Here is a 19874-nt window from a genome sequence, read left to right on the forward strand (position 1 = left end):
TAAAGCAAAATGGAAGGGATTGGGTTCGGCTTGGTTTAGTTTTTGTTTGTTTGTTTGTTTGTTTTACAATCATGGAAAAATGAAAAAAAAAACAAAGGAATAGAAATAATAAACAGGAGGTTAGAAAAGTAAAGCCAAGCACAATAGTTACGTCAATAGGTACAAATAAGATAAACTCATATGCCAAAGGAAAACATTTTCAAATTTAGGAACGACATCTGGTTTTATAAAGAAATATATCTAAGAAATGATTCAAAAAGTTTAAAAATATATCAATATTGTGTGAAATAGTAATAGTATATAATGGCAAATTCAAATCCATATTCATTAAATGAGCTGAAGACCATATATTAATCAATGACACAACTGAAATTGAAGCAGGTTTGGTGGTATATATCTGTACTGTAAATCTGGCCTTCAATGGATCACTACAATGTGCTACACAGCAAGACCTATGTATAGGATAGCTTATAAGCTAGACAACACCATATCATATTAAATAAATATAACTTTGTATTAATGAAACATTTACTGCTGTTTTTGTTAAAGTAGAGGTTACATGGATGACTACCCAAAACATTACATACGCTAAATGGAATAGTAGTTAACCTTGAGAAGCAGTGAAATTCTGATTGAATTCTGAGGTGAATGAGTCATAGCAACTTTATGCTTAGTAAAGTAAGCCAGACACAAAAGATTAGAGTTCAATTTATATGAACTATTTAGAATAGTAAAATTGATAAAGACAGAAAGTAGAAGGGAGATTTTCAGTGGCTTCAGAAAGGAAAGAATTTTGACTGTTGCATTGGTAGAACATTTCAGTTTGGGAAAATGGAAAACTTCAAACATGAATGCTGATGATAATTGTCAATAAGAGAACAAAGCACAGGGCGTGGTGGCTCATGCCTGTAATCTTAGCTACTCAGGAGGCTGAGTTCTGAGGATCAAGGTACAAAGCCAGCCCAGACACTAAAGACTACCAGACTCTTATCTCTAGTTAACTACTAGAAAACCAGAACTGGCACTATGGCTCAAGGGATAGGGCACTAACCTTGAGATGAGGAGCTCAAGGACAACACCTAGGCACAGAGTTCAAGACCCATGACCAACAAAAAGAGAGGGAGGGAGAGAGGGGGAGAGAGAAAGAGAGACAGAGACAGAGATACAGAGACAGAGAGAGAACAAACTAAGTCACCCCATGGAAACTGTCCACTTGAAAATGGTTAAAATAGTAAATTCTATATTATATTTATTTGGCTATGATTTAAAAGAGACATAAAAATAGAGCTTACGCATTTTTTTCAAGAGTCTATGGGACATCTTTTATTTTATTTTATTTTTTGCCAGTCCTGGGCTTTAATTTAGGGCCTAAGCCCTGTCCTTGAGCTTTCTCAAAGTTAGTGCTCTACCACTTGAGCCCCAGAACCACTTTTGGCTTTTTCTGTGTATGTGGTACTGAGGAATCGAATCCAGGGCTTCATATATGCTAGGCAAGCACTCTATCACTAGGCCACACTCTCGGCCCTCACTGGACATTTTTTAAATGATCACATTTAAAAAAAATAAATAGAACGTGCAAAGCCATATTTTAAGATAATAAATTTAAGCGCAACCTTAAAATCAGAAGCTTTAGCTGGGCTGGTGACTCACAACTGCAATCCCAGCTTCTCAGGAGACTGACTTCTGGTGGATTTCTATTCAAAGTTAGGCCAGATAGAACAGTCAAAAAGACACCATCTTCAATTAATCAGCAAAAACTTGGGTAGGAGGCATGGCTTTAGTAGTAGAGTGCCAGCTGAATAAGCGAAAAGCTCTCAGTTCAAACTCTGGTATTGACAATAAAAATCACAAAAGCTTTGCCAATCGAGGATTCAGAATGAACTCTAGATGACTATTGGGTTTAAAATAAAATATTTCACAAGCGGGCCTCAGTGGCTCACATCTATAATCCCGGCCAGTCAGGAGGCTGAGATCTGAGGATGATCAATTCCATGTTATCCACAGCTGTGGTTTGCTGTTGCCTGCTTTTAACTTTGTGGAAACAGGTCTCCTCAAAAGCAAAGTAAAGTTTGTGGCAATCCTCACATACCAAAAAGGGCACGTAATACACCTGAGTGAAGTGAGAAAATGAACATTGTAGGCTTGTTGAAAGGAAGTCTATCTTTGCTGGGCTTCATGGTGTGGAAAATAATGAATTAACAAGAATTAATGAATTAATATTAAAGTAATGAATGACACATCCACAGTATTTGTGTAAAGGGCATGAAATAACATCTAGTTTTAATGAGCATTATTAATGTATGCCACTGGAATTTCAGGACGTAACGTGCACCCAGTTTCAAATCATGGATGTTCAGAATTACTAGGTTGTATTTGAGCAGTTTTAGAGTACTGAGCTTCATCATCCTGAGCTCTTGTGTTTTTCTTGGAGCTACTACTCATAATACCAAGGACCACTGCAAACCTGTTTATAAATGTAAGGAGGTTCCCGCTCATAGTCTACTCTTACTGGAAACTTTTACTCTTTTTTATGAAATATTATAGATGATGAAATTATAGCCTTTTACTAAACTGCAGTTAACTGGTGTTTCTTGCTGAATAGGTTTAATATGGCCTCCTACACTAACTCGACCAGGTTTTCAGAACACCAATTTGGACACTAGTCCGTTTCCTGTCTGTGTGAAATGATATTAGGGGAAATTTTATAGCTATCCACAAGAATTTATTCACATGTTATTTGGATAATTTTTATTTATTTTTGTCCTGAAAGATAGGTATATTTTACTTCCATAATGCAATTTCTTGTGTGATATTTTGTAGAGCCCTTTAAAAGGCTTGTTTATAATGATATCCAATATTTGAAATTATAAATTCATACTTCCCCCAAAATAATTTCTAAACCTGTGTAAATTTCCAAGCCTGTGTAAGCCTTGATTACTTCTGTCAGGTGATATTTAAAAATATCTAATGTTAACATTCACTGAGATCATTTTAGGATGCTATGTCTTCACTAAGAATGTTTTGTGCAAAAGAGTAATTTTTTAAAGTATTTTGATGGCTATCATTCCTTTGGCTCAGGGCCTGAGCACTGTCCTTGGGCTTTCTCAAGTCTAGTGCTCTACCACTTGAGCCACTGCACCACTTTTGGCTTTTTCTGTGTATGCGGGACTGAGGAATCGAACCTGAGTCTTCGTGCATGCTAGGCAAGCATTTTACGACTAGGCCAAACTCCTGGCCCATTGATGGTTATCTTTAACTTGTGATAGTTGGCATTATTTTGGTTATCTTTTTATCATTCAATGACTAAGCAAACAGATGCCCAACCTTTCCATTCCTCATCTGCCTAGAGGAATTCTGAGTAGAATTCAAAACGTGTGGGTGGAGGGGAGAAGGAGAGGCAGGAATAAGCACGATGACCAAGCCACACAACTTTCTCTTGTAGTATCATTCCATGTCACACTGTTGTCTCACGGTGCCTTTTGTCTTATCCAACTGTCTGCAGTCTTTCTTTGTGGACCACAATAGTCGAGCTACCACTTTCATTGACCCTCGGATTCCTCTCCAGAATGGTCGCCTTCCCAATCACCTGACTCATCGCCAGCATCTCCAAAGGCTCCGGAGCTACAGTGCTGGAGAGGTAAAGGCCCCAGGGTCCCCACACACTGCGCACAAGTGCACAGCGTCTGTTCTTGTGTGGGGCCAGAACTGTCACCCAGTGACTGGGATGCAGGGGCCGGAAGCATATGTATGGACTAAAAACTGGGGGAACTTGTTGGGCCCAATAAAGATCTAATCCCCTCCTAGCATTTCTCTTCCTTGGTTTTGTATCTTCTCTGTCTGCCATCTTTTAAAACAATTCATAGAGAAAGTGGCTCATTAGAGTGTCACTGCACTTACCACTCGGTAGTTACTCCTTCAGGGCTTCATGAAGAGCTGTTATCTTCCTGAACTATCTCTTTCTTGCCTTTCCGAATTAATTTTTACATCCTATACCCTTCCCTGCCCCCCTTTATAAAGCAAATTACTCCTTGCTGATATTATAAACCAATCCCTACTTGTTTCTTAACTTTTTCTAAAGTATCTGGGCCTACTATTCATAAAAACCACCAAGATTGTGGTCAGGAATTTGACCTAGTGGTAAAGTGCTTGTCTAGCATGCACAAAGCCTGGGTTTGATTACTCAGTCCCAAATATACAGAAAAAGCCAAAAGTGTTGTGGTGGCTCAAATGGTGGAGCTCTAGCCTTGAAAAAGCCCAAGACAGTGCTCAGGCCCTGAGTTCAAGCCCTAGGACTGGCAAGAAAAAGAAAAAGAAACCACCAAGATCTCAGGAGCTATGGGCTGAGAACCATTTCTCATAAAAGAGCCCTTGATTGGGTAGCCCAAATACAGTCCATTATCAACATTAATGGCAAGGTGGCACATTCATCAGCCAAAATCAAGCTAAAAGAACTAGCAAATACACGATGATGAAAGAGCCTTAATGTCCCATCTGTTTCTTCTTAATGCATCCACATCCAACTGACTCTGATCATCAGATTTTAAAACCCCACCGTCCCCCTGCCCATCGCTTCTCTTCTGTAGCTTTGACCTGATGTATAAGAAAACAAACCGAGCAACAGAAAGAAGCTGAGATGCATGACATCTGACACAGTGGCAGAAGCCAGAGAAAGCAAAGACCCTAAGAAAATGATCTGGTTCCTCTTAGGGAATAAGAAAGGATGCACTGGGTGATGTTGACTTTATTTTCAGCTTTGTGCAGCAAATATTGATTTAGTAGCATACAAAGCAATATAAGATGGCCCCTAGCCTGCAAGAATTTTTTTCTTGTTTTTGAGGCCAGGCTAAAAATACAGATGAGAAATGAGAATATGATTGGGTGCCAAGAGAGATGTTCAGATTGTGTGTCATAGAGGTTCAAAAGAGGCCAAGGTTGGAAATCTTTTGACATAAAATACCTGACCTAGAACTTGGTAGAATCTAACTACTAACAAAGGAAGAGCAAGTGCACAGCATAGGCAAATCTTGAACAAAGTTGCAGAGGAAGGGTTGAGAAGGATCTGTAAAAGCAGTGACAGATCTGTGTGACCAGAATAACACTTCCTGGGTCTTGGTTTTTGGAACATTTTGAATATCACATAGATTAGTTAGGAGGGTATTTTAAAGATTAATTTGATGAATTTGATGAAAAGTAAAATGGTAATTTCTGTGTAACACAGGCTTCTCAACAGAGGAAGACTACCAGAACTGAGGGATAAGACAATGTTATGATATGTAGAATTATCATAGCAGTGAAGGAACTTTATTTTCTTATCCTATCTACTAAATGTCAAAAGTACCTCATCTCTCCAGTCATGGTAGTGAAACAAAGGAAAAAGTAAAGCAAAACAAAAGCCTTCTAGTCAAAATCCCCCAGAAAAACAGAATCTGCAGAGTAGATGGATAGGTATGAGTAGATAGAAGATAGAGATAGATGGACAGATGGATGGATGGACAGATGAATAGATGGATAGATAGATGGTAGATAGCTGGGTATGTAGATATATGGATGGACAGATGGATGGATGGACAGATAAGCAGAGGGATAGATAGATGGTGGATAGATGGGTAGGTGGATGGATGGATGGCAGGGTGTTTACTATGGAAATTTGTTCATGTGGCTATGGAGCTTAGCAGTCCCATTCTGTGTTCTCTAAGTTAGGGAACACAGGAACCTAGTGGCATAGCTCCATCTATATTTGAATTCCCTTGAACCAGTAAGGCCAATTGTGTAACTCCCAGTCCAAAGTTGAAAGCCCCATAAGTGAGGAGCCTCCAGTACAAGTGTTATCTCCAGAAAAGAGATGGTACATTCAGCTTTCTTCTGCTTTTGTTGTTCTATCTGAATCCTCAGTTAACAAGATGATACCCATCCATGCTGAGTGAGGAGGGATTTTACTTACAATAGTCCATGATATTAATGCCACACTCTTCCAGAAAGGCCTTCAAAGACATGCTGAGAAGTAAAGCTTTTCAGCTATCCAGGCATCCCTTAGTCCAGTAAAGTTAACACTTTTAAAATCTACCATAGCCCCCAGGCACATTCACGCATTGCAACACAATATTCCCATACTAGATAAGAATCATGTTTTGGCTGGATGCTGGTGGCTCAAGCTTGTGATTCTACCTACTCAGGAGTCTGAGGTCTGAGGATTGTAACTCAAATCCAACCTGGCTACCAAAGTCCCTCAGACTCTTACCTCCAATTAAACACCAAAAAGCCTGAAATGAGCTGCGGCTAGTTCTGAGCACTAGTCTTGAGCACATAACCTCAGGGATAGTGCCTAGGCCTTGAGTTCAAGCCCCAGGACCAACACACATACACACACACACACACACACACACACACACACACACACACACACACAATTTTATAATTAAAATAAGATTCTGTGTGTGTTAATTATAAGTAAACGGAATAACTCAAACCACACAGGCGCTCACAATCACAGCTCAAATTTTCTTATTCTCAGTCTGTACAAACTAGAATCTAGAAAGAAAAAAAAACACAATGAAAGCCAAGAAGAAGAAGAATTATAGCAAAGAGAGATTTGAAGGAAAAAGAGTCTTATTTGAAACCACTGTCACCATGGAGCTTAGGTAATTTGTGGTCAAATTCCATGTGGTAAAGGCTTGGTCTTCTTAAAATCTGTAAGACTTGAGGCCTAGGAACTGGGCTTGTGGCTTAGGAGCAGAATGCCTACTTAACACGTGTGAACCTGTGTTTAGTCCCCACCACCCTTCTCTCCAAGCAGGCTTGGAGCTTAGTGGGAGCAATTGCCAGCACCCTCCTTGATCTCTCATCCTTCCTGGCCAAGAGCTTCGAGCCTTATCCCTGGGATTTTTCACTCAAACGATAGCACTCTATCGTTTGAGTCATACTTCTACTTCCAACTTTTTGGTGGTTAATTGGAAATAAGAGTCTCATGGACCTTTCTTGCCCAGGTTGGCTTCACACTGCACTCCTCATATCTCAACCTCTTGAGTAGGTGGGGTTACAGCTGTGAGCTATCAGCACGTGGCTATTGATGTATTCTTAGATTAACAAAGAGTCCAGAAATGGTGCATATTCATCATTGGACCCTTCTTCTGCACTTGTTAATACGTTTTTTTTAACATTATGTTTCTATTGTTTTCTGAGAGAACATTAGCTTTTTACTAGCCAGTAAAGTTAAAGCTTATACATCTTGATCCAGCTTTTAGAAAAAAAAAGTATACATTTGCTAATTGTAATGCAGAAGGGAAGCTTGTTTACCAGTCACTGAAAACTATTTTCTCAGACTGTTTTGTTTTGTCTAGAGAGCTAAATGTTTGCAGTCTTCCCATTTCCAGTGATGATTAAAGTAATCAACATCAAAAGGAAAGAAATCCTAAAAGTAGTATCTACTGAAAATAGGGTTTCACCCAGTCATGTGTAGAACAACAAATCCTAGCATGAAGTAAGATTTTTGCTCTGTCCATCTTCTTTATCCTCCTCTTCCTCTTCTTCTTTCTCTCTGTATTTCTCTCTATCTGCCTCAGTTTCTCTGTCTCTCTCTCTCATATATATACACACATATATATCCAAAATGTCAAGAATTTTGAGTCATACTATTTGGGCTTTAAAAAAATCCAGTCTTCTAGTCATTTTCAGTAGTTAGAAGAGTCATTCTGGCCTGAAGTTCCCAGTGAGATACAAGTCAGTCTCTTAACTGACACTACTGAGTATCACGTTGTGACTGCAAGGATGCTTTGTAAAATCTAACTCAACCCCAGAATCATAGAATTTCCTGCTATCCTCCCTAATACCCTCAATTCATACTCCCCAAGCTGGAGGACAGCCTTTCCATCAAACCATCCTTATCCTCCAGGTTGTTCTGGCCATCCAACACCACTCCTTGACAGACATTTTTTTCTACTGCTTGGGGATCCCATTAATCCTGTCTGCCCTCTTGTAGTTGGCCTGTGCATACTCACAGCCAGCCACCTGCCTTTAGAGTATTCAACTTCATCTGGATTCTAAAACTTTTCAACTTAGCTTCGTTTTGTCAGTGAACAGGTTAGCCTGGAAGCAATCTCATGTTCCTGAGTGCATGTCTACAAGACACAAAATCTCTATGAGTCAGGAAGAGCATGGCACCCTTCCTGTTTCAAAGCCCAGGACCTGTCTGTAGTTAGTACATTCACCTAGATTGAGACTCCAGGGTGTCCTGAGCTTTAACCATTTTCCCAATTGCTCATGTAACTCAACATTTAAATAATCTTTTGTTTAAGTGGTTTTTGAGAATTCTGTGTTTGGAACATCAAAAACATTTTCAACACATTCAATTGGATTGACCTTTCCCTTTAAGGAAAACTACCATATAATTTCAATCCCAGAACATGTTTATACATTTTTTAATTAAAGAAAATTAGAAATGGAGGGACTTAGTACTTTGTAGGTTAGTAATGAGAAAACTTTTTTTCCAGCACTTTGGTTCCATCTGAATGAGACTAAGATGGTGACCAAGGATGGACCAGCCTGCAGCTGCTGGCGTCTAGTTACACCAGCTGCGCACAGCTGAGTAAGACGAGGTCAGAGTGAAAAGCCATCAACGTGGAACAGAATCTGGTTCCTTGTCCCTCAATAAATCATGGCAATGAGAAGGTCCAGGAGAAAAAGAAAGGATGAATGTACACCCTTGCTTCCAGAAAAGGAACAAAGACTGCCTAAAAGACATAATAAAGTGGGAGCACATCTCCACATAGGAAGGATATTAACTCCTTTGAGAATGGAATGTGCAAGTGAGACTCAAGGAATTCCAACAGTTATCATGTCTAATTAGGATCATAAGTGATTCCTACATTATTTTGTGATATCCAAGATGGCCTCATCGTAAAGGACATTTTGGGGATTGACTTGGTCTTTCCAGACTCCATAGCTTAATACATCACCTCTCTTGAATTCTGTGTGAGTAATGGGTGTGTGTGTGTGTGTGTGTGTGTGTGTGTGCACATGTGTGCACATGTATGCACATCATTGCTGGGGTTTAAGCTCAGGATCTAGGTGCTGTTCCTATCTAGCTCAAGGCTAGCTCTCTACCACTTGAACCACAGCTCTACTTTGTGGTAGTTAAATGAAGATAAGAATCTCATGGATTTTGCTGCCCCAGCTGGCTTTGAACTACAATCCTCAGATCTAACCTCCTGAGTATGTAGGATGACAAGTGTGAGTCATTAGTGTCCAGCTTGTATAAATGAATTTTATTCTGATGATGAATTTCTTTTCCATTTTTGTCAAGATATTTAGACTCTTTTTAAGTGCTATAAAATTACTTGCAAAGTTCTTAAATATATATATATATATATTGGAGTTCTTAAATATTAGAGAATGATTCATAATCTACACTAAATTTTATGTATCTGTGAATGTGTCCCAGTGTGGAAAATCTATAGTTCCCTGGTTTTACTATCTTACTCTGCAGAGGCAGTGTTTGTGACTCTGTGTGTGTGTGTGTGTGTGTGTGTGTGTGATAGAGAGAGAGAGACAGACAGACAGACAGACAGACAGAAGGACCAGAAGGACAGAGAGAGACAAAGACAGAGAGACAGAGAACACACAGGCCATGAATTTGAGATCCTTTTTTCCATTCTGAGTTCTGGGATTACAGGTATACATCACACCCTGCCTGGCTCTAAGAATTTTAAGAAATAGATATGAATCATGGAAGAAAATTTGTACTCTATAACTTAGAGGAGTTGCTAATTTTAAAAATGGACTTATTAATTTAAAGTTGATTATCACATCCATCTTTTTTAGGATAAGCAAGTTATTTACACCATGAGGTTTTTGTCAAAATTCCAAAGCAAAGCCAAGATTTTAGATGCAGGCTGGGGGACATGATAGTTACAAACAAGCACTTTGCAGTTATAATCATGGTTGTTTTCTTCTAACTGAAAATTCGGGGCAGGCTTATATTTCTTAGCATCTGAGTCTCTCTTTATAAATTGAACTTAATCTTACCTAGATCTAAGGTATTAAGATCTACCTGCAGATCTAAGGTATTAAGTGATGCTGTTTGAATGCAGTCACAACTGTCTAAAGAGCAAACCTAGTCCATGTTCAGTACTGGAGTTCAATGTGGTCACTTAGAAATGAGAATTGTAAACATATCTTACTGATGACGTTTACCTAGAATTTATCTATCATGATGTTTCTTAATCTAAATAGAATACTAGCCATCTGGCTCAGTCACTTTCTTACAAACTAGAATATAATGTCCTTCTACTATATTTCCTCATGTTTTAGACGTTAGTGAATTTCCCAATTTCAGAAAATTGTAATTATTCTTAAAATGTTATTGTTGTTATTAAGGTATGGCACAGAAGGGTTACCACTTCATAAGTCAGGATGTGTACACCCCTTCCTTACTTCCCTCGAGTTCCTCCTCTCATCCCAGATCACAGTTACACATGTCACTTTCTACATAGCGTCTATGAGTACCATGATATAACTTTTTTTTTTCTTTCTGTTAGTCATGGGGCTTGAACTCAGGGCTTATGGGCTGTCCTGAAACTTGTGTGCTAAGACCAGTGCTCTGCCACTTGAATCATAGCTCCAATTTTGGCTTTTTTGATGCTTAATTAGCGATAAGAATTTCAGGAACTTTCCTGCATAGGCTGGCTTCGAACTTCAGTTCTCAGATTGCAGACTGTTGAGTTGCTAGCATTACAGATATAAGTGCCAGATGATATAACATTTTTTAAACTTGGACAGTATCACCATCTTTAACCTTCAAGTTGAATAATCAGTATTAAAACAGCACCTGAAATTGGTTACAGATTTTCAGTCTTATGCTTATGTTTTAAAATTAGGCCTCAGAAGTTTCTAGAAACAGAGGAGCTTCTCTGCTGTCCAGGACAGGACACAGCCTTGTAGCTGCCATTCGAAGCCAACACCATCATGAGTCGTTGCCACTGGGTATGTATTTCTCCTTTTTCTTTCTTTTTTTTTATTTAGGAAGCAAATTTTATTTAGGAATGTTGTTTAGAAATACAAAATGTTATTTAGGAATACAAAATTCACTGGCATTTTCCCAGTCATCACTGTTTTATATCTCTGTAAATGTTGATAACAATATTCAATTTCTCCTTTATTTTTTCTATGTAGTCAATTCTACATAAAAACTTTACTAAGTCTATATTAAGTGAATTGAGATATCCTTTGCATGAGAAAGAGTGACGCTTGCAAACAAACAAACAAAACATTAGGTTAGTGTAAAGCCAGAGGCATTTACTTGCAAAGGGTTATTTTATCTCAAGCAAGAGATCATAATTTATTACAGTATCTTTATTTTCTATTTTTGAGGAAAATGGCAAATGATATGCTATGATTTCTGACATCCACTTGAATATAAACCATTTACTTTAAAGATATATGATAAATCTTCATTAATCTCCCTGGGACAATTGGAAGTTGTTTGAATTTTCTTTTCTTTTTTTATTTTTTAATTGTCAGGGTGATGTATAGAGGAGCTGCAGTTACATACATAAAATAAACATTGTTAGCCCTTCCCTTGTTTTTCTTCTTCTCTTCCCTCCCCTACCCCTCCTAAGTTGTAAAGTTCATTTCCAACATATTTTCTTGTGGATCACTGCTTTTAGAACCCCATACTACTCAGTACTTAGCCTTGTCTTTCTTATCATAAACTCTTTTCTAAATTTTTGTCCTCCTCTTTTGTGATAACCCTGACTTCATGCTCCCATCTTCCCTCTGCCCTTTTCCCTTCGTGGTCTCCTCACTTTGTCCTTTGTCCTTCTCTCCTCCTCTCCCCTTTCCACTCTTTTTCATACCACCATGCCCATTCTTTATCTCATTTAATAATTAGTCAAGCCAGCCAAGGGGAGCAGAGTTTTAAGGAAAGGATGAATTTTTCTCTTTACTGCTTGCAGCTTTAAATGTGTGGGTACAGTAAAATTTGCATGGTCTTCCTTCCGAACCTCAGCTGTCTCTTTTCAAAATGCATACTGTTTGTGTTAAGGAAATGGGATGAAAAGTATAAATAATGGGTATTACCATTATCAGGCCTAGAAAATTAGCAGGAAGTGGAAAATAGTAACAGTGAAGTGCTGTGCCAGGCACCAGTGACTTACTCCTGTAATGCCAGCTGCCGGAGAGGCTGAGATCTGAGTTTAAAGCCAACCCAGGTAGGAAAGTCTGTGAGACCATTATCTGCAATTAACCACCAAAAAGCTAGAAGTAGAGCTGTGGCTCAAGTGGCAAAAAAAAAAAAAAAGCTCAAGGATAGCACCCAGGTGCTGGATTCAAGCTCGAGGAGACTGCCTCTCAGAGAAGAGCTGTTTTATTCTTCATTACTGATTCACAGACCTGAGTTCCTGACATACTATGAACAATCAACTTACTCCTCCTTCCCTTTTAGTTTGATCACTTGAAAAAATCAAAACGCAAAACATCATATTCTTTAAAATTCAAAACAAAAAAGTAAAATGGTCATACACAGCTGAGTATCTTAGAGGCCATGATGAAGATATATCAGAGGTTAAACTACATCTTGAGAAAATCGTGAACGATCTCCCTGGTACAAAATACAAAAATGCATCTTTTTTAAAATTCCAGAGCTTAGATTTTTTTTGATGAATATGTCCAACTCCTAGATAATCTGTGTATCAAATAGGCATTTTCTAGTCACCCGAGAAATCTCCGGGCAGCAAACTCAACTACAATTCTGTCCTTTTGTCTGTTTCAGCATATAATGACAAAATTGTGGCATTTCTTCGCCAGCCAAACATTTTTGAAATGCTGCAAGAGCGTCAGCCAAGCTTGGCAAGGAACCATGCCCTCAGGTAGGGTCTGACTCCCATCCCCCAAATTCCAGATCTCTTCAACTACTTTTCCAGGTAATCTGTCTCTGGTTAGAAGTTGCAATGCATTGTACTCCTGCATTTAAATTATAACTTGATTCCTCAAAATGAAGAGTCTAGTGTCTTGAGAACTATCACAGAGATAGCTATACATTCATTTGTGTGGTGCTGAAATCACTGCCATTGATTTGAAGGAAAGCACAGAAAGGGAAAGATCAATTTCATTGAAAAATATTTTTGAAAAGCACAGTATAAATGGTTTTTGCTTTCAAAATATAGTTGTTTAATAGTAAACCAGGAGCCGGGAGTTTAGCCTAGTGGTAGAATGCTTGTTTAGCATGCAAGAAGACCTGGGTTCAATTCCTTGGTAACACATACATAGAAAAAAAGCCAGAAGGGGTGCTGAGGCTCAAGTGGTAGAGCTCTAGCCTTTAGAAAGTCCAAGGACAGTGCTCAGGTCCTGAACTCAAGCCCAGGACTGGAAAAAAATAGTAAACCAAGTATTTGGTTATCATTTTTTTTTAAAAAAGCAAGGAAACAGCCATTTGTCAATGGCTCATACCTATAATAATCCTATCTACTCAGGAGGCTGAAGTCTGAAGATTAAGATTTAAATTTATCCTGGGAAGGAAAGTCCATTAGCCTTGGACACAAGAAACTCAGGGATAATACCTAGGCCCCAAGTTCAAGGCCCAGGATGAAAGAAAGAAGAGAGAGAGAGAGAGAGAGAGAGAGAGAGAGAGAGAGAGAGAGAGAGAGAGAGAGAGAGAGAGAGAGAGAGAAGGAAGGAAGGAAGGAGAGAAAGAGAGAGAGAGAGAAGGAAGGAAGGAAGGAAGGAAGGAAGGAAGGAAGGAAGGAAGGAAGGAAGGAAGGAGAGAAAGAGAGAGAGAGAGAGAAGGAAGGAAGGAAGGAAGGAAGGAAGGAAGGAAGGAAGGAAAGAAGGAAGGAAGGATGGAAGGAAGGAAAGAAAGAGAGAGAAAGAAAGAAAGTAAAGGAAGGAAGGAAAAAAGAAAGAGAGAGAAAGAAAGAAAGAAAGGGAGAAAGAAAGAAAGAAAGAAAAAGAGAAAAAGAAAGAAAGGAAGGAAGGGAAGAAGGGAGGACAAGGAAACAGAAAATATCATCTATGATGTGACCAATTAAACCTTTATGTCCATGGGATCATTTTTTAATGTATCTCTGAAACAATTTACTTAGGAAGAACAGCCATCTAAAGTGACAGAGAAAAAATATTCCTTAATTTGAAATCTTGTTTTCTGACCAAGACATTCAAATAATCCCTTTCCTTCAAAGCTGGAAATGCATAGTGGTCAAGAGTGTGGTTCGTTGGGATCTAAATCCTTACTTCCACTCTGAGACATGAGGGTGTCTCGTGGCAGCATGTTTTGACTGCTGACCTGAGTCTCCTCATCACAGAAATGGTGGGGTCATGATGCTGGCCTTGTAGAATCATTTTCAAGAGGACATATGTAAGATATAGGTTAGGCATATGATAGCCCTGTGAAAGCTCACAGTTCTTCCCATCTTCTTTTTCCTCTTCAATCTGGCCAGGACCTGTGTAGCCTACTCATTTTCCAACACTTTCCAACAGCCCTTTTTCTATTCAAATCTTAGCCAGCCCTCCAAATGGATCATTCTGTTTTTCCTTCTGCTGCCCTCTCACTGAATCTTTTTCTCCCAGTCTTGTTACTCTGTGTTACTGAAAACCTCCATCATCTTGCCCTCCTTTTCTTCTAGCCCTCCTTCTTCCTGTATCTCTACATCCAAATAGTCATTCTTTTTTTATTGTAATTAATAAAAGGGTTACATGATATTTGCCAGATAGAAAGTGCATTAATTCACATACATTGATACCCTTTCACATGTCTTGGTACCCATTACCAAATAGTCATTCTTGTATGCCTCTTCTCTTCTTTCTTTCTCCCTGTTGTGACCCAACTTTGGGTCCTCTCATTTCTCCCTAGGATGTTACTGGAACCCCCTCCTCCATGATGACACCATAACCAGTTACCTCTTTATAGCTCAGATCAAAATATGTCCCTACTGTCCTTCACAGAACATTTCTGAGGTGTGATTGCGGATGAATAAAGTCAAGATTCAAAACACAAGGTTCAAGGCCTCTGCCTAAGTCATTTCTCTGTTAGGGGGCATCTCATCTTTCCCAAAAGGCTCATATTAAAGGCAAATCTGTCCAGGCAGATTGTAGGATTCTTTCTGCATTGCTTTAATGTCATTCTTTCTGTACCTCAGGATGTTTTTGAATCTGTTGTATTAGGTTATTTACCTGGGTCTCCCTGCATACTATGAGCCCTTTGGAACAGAGCTGCTGCCTTTCCTGTCTTTGTATCTGTTCCCTCAAAAGCTGGTTTTAAAGATAAATATAGGAACCATTGCTTTCAGAGCTTTGTCAGGAGCACATGAAATTTAGAATGAGTAATTGCCACTTTCATTTGTGTTTGACATTCAAGAATTGCCTGCTGGGATTTCCCCACACAAGACACCGTCACACTCAGGGCCATTAATTTAGGAGCTATTCTTTGATTCATGGTGCACAATTTACGGGTTACCTGAAGAGCAGCTGACACATTGCTACTCCTAAATCTTTCTTTACTACTGATTCTGCCATTAAATAATGAGTTCATTGCTTCTCTTTTGGAGGAATCTGAGCTCACCAAAGGCATTAGAGAGCCATTTTAAACTTTAGAAAAGTCAAATAGGGGCTGGGAGCATACCCTAGCAGTAGAGTGCTCGCTCACCTAGTATGCATGAAGCTCTGGGTTCAATTCTTTAGTACCAATACATAGAAAAATCTGGAAGTGGTTCTGTGGCTCAAAGGTATAGAGCACTAGCCTTGAAAAAGCCCAAGGACAGTGTCAGGGCCCTAAGTTCAATTCCCCAGGACTGGCAAAAGTAAAGTCAAATAGAAGAAGAGGGGGATGAATGAGAGAGAGAGGAGATGGAGAAGGTGGAGGAGAAGGAGAAGCTCTTGCATTTGAGGAGGATGGCTCCCAGCCAGCCTGGGCAGACAAATTCTTTTTATTTTATTGTCAGGATAATGTATAGAGGGGTTACAGTTATATTCATCAGGTAGGGGATGCATTACTTCTCACACATTGATACCTCTTCTCATGTTTTCATCCCCATTTCCTTCCCCCCACCCCCTACTAATCAATGTACCAGCACAAACCCACAACTGGAAGAGTGGATCAAGTGTCAGAGTTAGCCACCCAGACAAAGTGGGAGGCCCTGAGTTCAAGCTCCAGTGTCAGCCCCACACCAAACAAAAAGGCAGTATGAACTGATGACAGGTTGAGAATGGGAGGGTGAGGAATAGGTAGAAAATTTAAATGACAGCCAGGGGGCTGGGAGTTTAGCCCAGTAGAAAAACACTTGCTTAGTGTGTGTTAGGTCCTGAGTTCGATCTTCTACCTTGCAAATAAAAAGGCAACCAGATATGAAGCTTCTGCAAGTGAGAAGATAAATGACATAGTATCCAAGATGAGGAAAAGTGGAAGAGGAACTGGCTGAAGAGGAATGACAGATATAAAAATTCTGAAAGGTACAGGTGGCTCTGCTTTGGGCCTGAGCTCTGATCACACTTGAACGCTCCCTTGTGGCCAAGGGATGTATGTAGGAAAGAGAGAAGGAATATTTTCCCTCTAGTATCTTCCTGGTTTTCAAGCACTTAGGAGGGAGTCATGGAGACATCTGGAGATCCCTCATACCACTGGGTCTGTACAGAGGTGGCAAAGGGAAGGATACCTAGTGGAGAGCTGTCAACTCTCCTCAGGCCTAGCACACTGCTAGGCCTCTGCACAGGGAGCTGCCACCCATCCTGAGAATAACTCTGCACTGCCCTCTCTGAACCTAGTGACTAAGAATAAAGGAGCGCCCCAGAATGTGATGAAAGAGGAAGCCGGTGACAACAGAGGGTGGTGCTTGAGTCCTCGGCTGGGCTTCCACTAGGAACTGATGAAGATGGATCTGCTCATGTTGACAGATGAGAAAACCACAGTGAATCTTGCCAATTGGCGATAGCCTGCTGGCCGTGATATCCTACTGGCAGTGGTGGCATACTGCAGGAGTATCATGCAGCAGGGGTACTGTGTGGTAGAAGTACTTCACAGCCCTGGTACTTTAGCTATGCTGAGATTGAATCCCAAGACATTTCTCTGTTCAGTCCTACTTTCCGTATCTTTGCAATTATTAAGAAGGTTCTCTTGCCTTACTAAATATGGTCTGAATAGTCATATGCAGGTAAGAAAGTAAAGAAATGCACAAAAATCACTTTCAAAGGAGGACGGAAAAAAAAGAGCAATAAAAGGGTGAATTGGATCAAAGCACATTAGTACTTGTATAAGAAAATCACAGGGAAGCCACTGAACCCAGTTAATAGACACTAAACAAAAAAGAACCCTTAAAATTTTAAATCCCCCACACCAGAAGGTCAAGTTGATCATATTTTTGCCTGAAAATAAGGAAGTTGGGATGAAAATCTGGGTTCATAGTAATACAATCTTATAAACAGTATCTGCAATATTTTTGGAAAAACCATTGATAGAAAAAAATTTTTAATCAATCCCTATGTTATCACTCATGAAAATAGTGATAGATATTCATTTCACGAGTCTTGATTTAGCAAACTTAAACAAGAATTTATGTGGAGGAAGGGGGAGGAATTCTGTCTTTAAGTTTTTCCCAGACTTTTGCTATGTTTCTTCAACTGAGAAAAAGTTTTACTTCTCTGAAGCAAACATATGATGGAATGCATATTGGGTATGGTGTTCAAATAACAAGAAAGCAAATTCCAAAGTGCATTTGATCACAATGAATGCTATTTATCCATAGACTTACTGGAAATCATTTGTCTGGTTGGAATTGAAGACTGAGGGCGGAGGGGAGACAGAATAAAAGAAATATTAACTAATCAGAGACAAAACAGATGGCTGGGCTATAATTAATCTAGGAAAGACCTGGTCTGTTTTGAAGATTGAGACAAACTCTCTGTGCCCAATGTAGAAATTATAGAATTTCCCATGAAGTACAGATTTCTCAAGACACTCCCCACACTCTCTGAGCTCACAGCAGTCCCCCCCAACTCCATGCCTGTCTATTCTCTCTCTGTGTGTCTCTCTCTGTGTCTCTGTGTCTGTCTCTGTGTCTGCCTGTCTGTCTGTCTGTCTCTGTCTCTCTCTCTCTGTCTCTCTCTGTCTCTCTGTCTCTCTCTCTCTCTCTCTCTCTCTCTCTCTCTCTCTCTCTCTCTCTCTCTCTCTTTTTCTCTCCCTCCCACTTTGTTCTATTTCTCAGTGTGAATCTGAAGAACACCACTTCTAGAGCATCCTCAGAAACCTACAGCAATCTCTGGGTACCACAACATACACCAGACTTTAATCTACTACTCTTTGGCCAAATTACAAGATATAAAAATAGAGAGTCCAAACAAACAAACAAACAACAACAACAAAAAGATGCATTCTTGGCTTTTCTTTCCCACATTTCTCTAGGGAGAAAATCCATTATATTCGTACCGAAGGCAACCACGGACTTGAGAAGTTGTCCTGCGATGCAGATCTAGTCATTTTGCTCAGGTAAAGGGCCATACCCAAAACAATACTAGAAAAGCTGCACTTGGGGATTCTGTACTGCAAAAAAAAAAAACAGAATGTTTGAGTGACATGTACCTATGTTTTTAAATGATGCCTAAATTTGATCACTTTTGTTGCATAGTAAGAACTCTGATTGCCATTACCCTGTGAACAACTTTCTCCAGAGATGGATTTGCTCATTTTTTTTTCTTTTGCTTTTCTTATTCTCTGCAGTCTCTTTGAAGAAGAGATCATGTCCTATGTTCCCCTGCAGACTGCCTTCCACCCTGGGTACAGCTTCTCTCCCCGTTGCTCGCCCTGTTCCTCACCTCAGAACTCCCCAGGTAACTTGGCAATCTGGCCTGAGACCACCTGTAAGTAGCCATGTGTCCTCCTCAGCAGAGGGAGCACACAGAGGACAGCTCCGTGTACGTGTTTACACATGCATACACAGACATGCTGTGCATACACATACACACACACACACACACACTCATGCACATGCACACTTTCCTTCCTCATTCCTCTCAATATCCTGATCATAAGTACACTCCCTAAACCAGGCATCGACACTTGTTTTTATCTCTCCAAGCTAGAATGGGGTTTTTCCACATTTAAATTTCAACGCAGCATTTCAAAATATACGAAGATGATTTTTTTTGCCAGTCCTGTGGCTTGAACTCAGGGCCTAAGAACTATTCTTGGGCTTTGTCAAGACTAGAGCTCTAGCACTTGAACCATAGCACCACTTCTGGCTTTTTCTATGCATGTGATACTGGGTCTTTGTGCATGATAAGTAAGCATTCTACCACTAGGCCAAACTCCCGGCCCCCAAAGATGATTTTTTAAGAAAATGATTCCACTTTCCATCAGCTTTGAATTGGAACTTAGCCATCTTACACATTCACATAGTTTCACAGTACGGCAGCAGAGATGAAAAATTGCAAGAGAAATAACATGGCCTGCCAACTTACTCTTCTGTCCCTTCACACATAGCTTAGCTGCACTAACTTGCTATTGCATTAAATGACGCTTTCCAAGCATTTCAATCGGAAGAGCCTTTGGTCAGATTTCTGTTGGCTACCAATTCTGTTAACACATCCTCATTCTTGTGTCTCAACAAAGATTCCAATGAGTTTTCTTACACCACGTGAAATGATTCCTCTTACTTTTCTTTATGTATAAAGATATTTTTACTCATGACACAAAAGTTCTTTGTCTTTCATTCCAAATGTAGGATCACATATTGAACTGAAAAGTTATATCCAGAGTTATCAATATAATTAATTAGGCCAAACCATACTCCCAAACTGGATCCAGATAACAGTCCCCTCCCTCTTTTTGTGCTGGTCCTAAGGCTTGAATTCAGAGCCTGAGTGCTATTCCCAAATTTCTTTTGATAAGCATAAGGTTC

At 39.6% G+C, this 19874-nt stretch overlaps 1 protein-coding gene across 1 annotated transcript in view; it reads left to right on the forward strand.

The window, feature by feature from the left end:
* Positions 1-19874, forward strand: part of Hecw1 (HECT, C2 and WW domain containing E3 ubiquitin protein ligase 1) — a 277245-nt gene that overhangs the window by 218195 nt on the left and 39176 nt on the right. The window contains exons 16-20 of the mRNA XM_090332620.1: positions 3503-3637; positions 10872-10977; positions 12764-12860; positions 18380-18463; positions 18695-18804. Coding sequence (XP_090188746.1) covers positions 3503-3637; positions 10872-10977; positions 12764-12860; positions 18380-18463; positions 18695-18804 — 532 coding nt within the window. The remainder of the gene's footprint in view (positions 1-3502; positions 3638-10871; positions 10978-12763; positions 12861-18379; positions 18464-18694; positions 18805-19874) is intronic.

This window comes from Megascapheus bottae, chromosome 5 (genome assembly GCF_031878675.1).
Source record: "Megascapheus bottae isolate mThoBot1 chromosome 5, mThoBot2.hap1, whole genome shotgun sequence".
Lineage (NCBI taxonomy): Eukaryota > Metazoa > Chordata > Mammalia > Rodentia > Geomyidae > Megascapheus > Megascapheus bottae.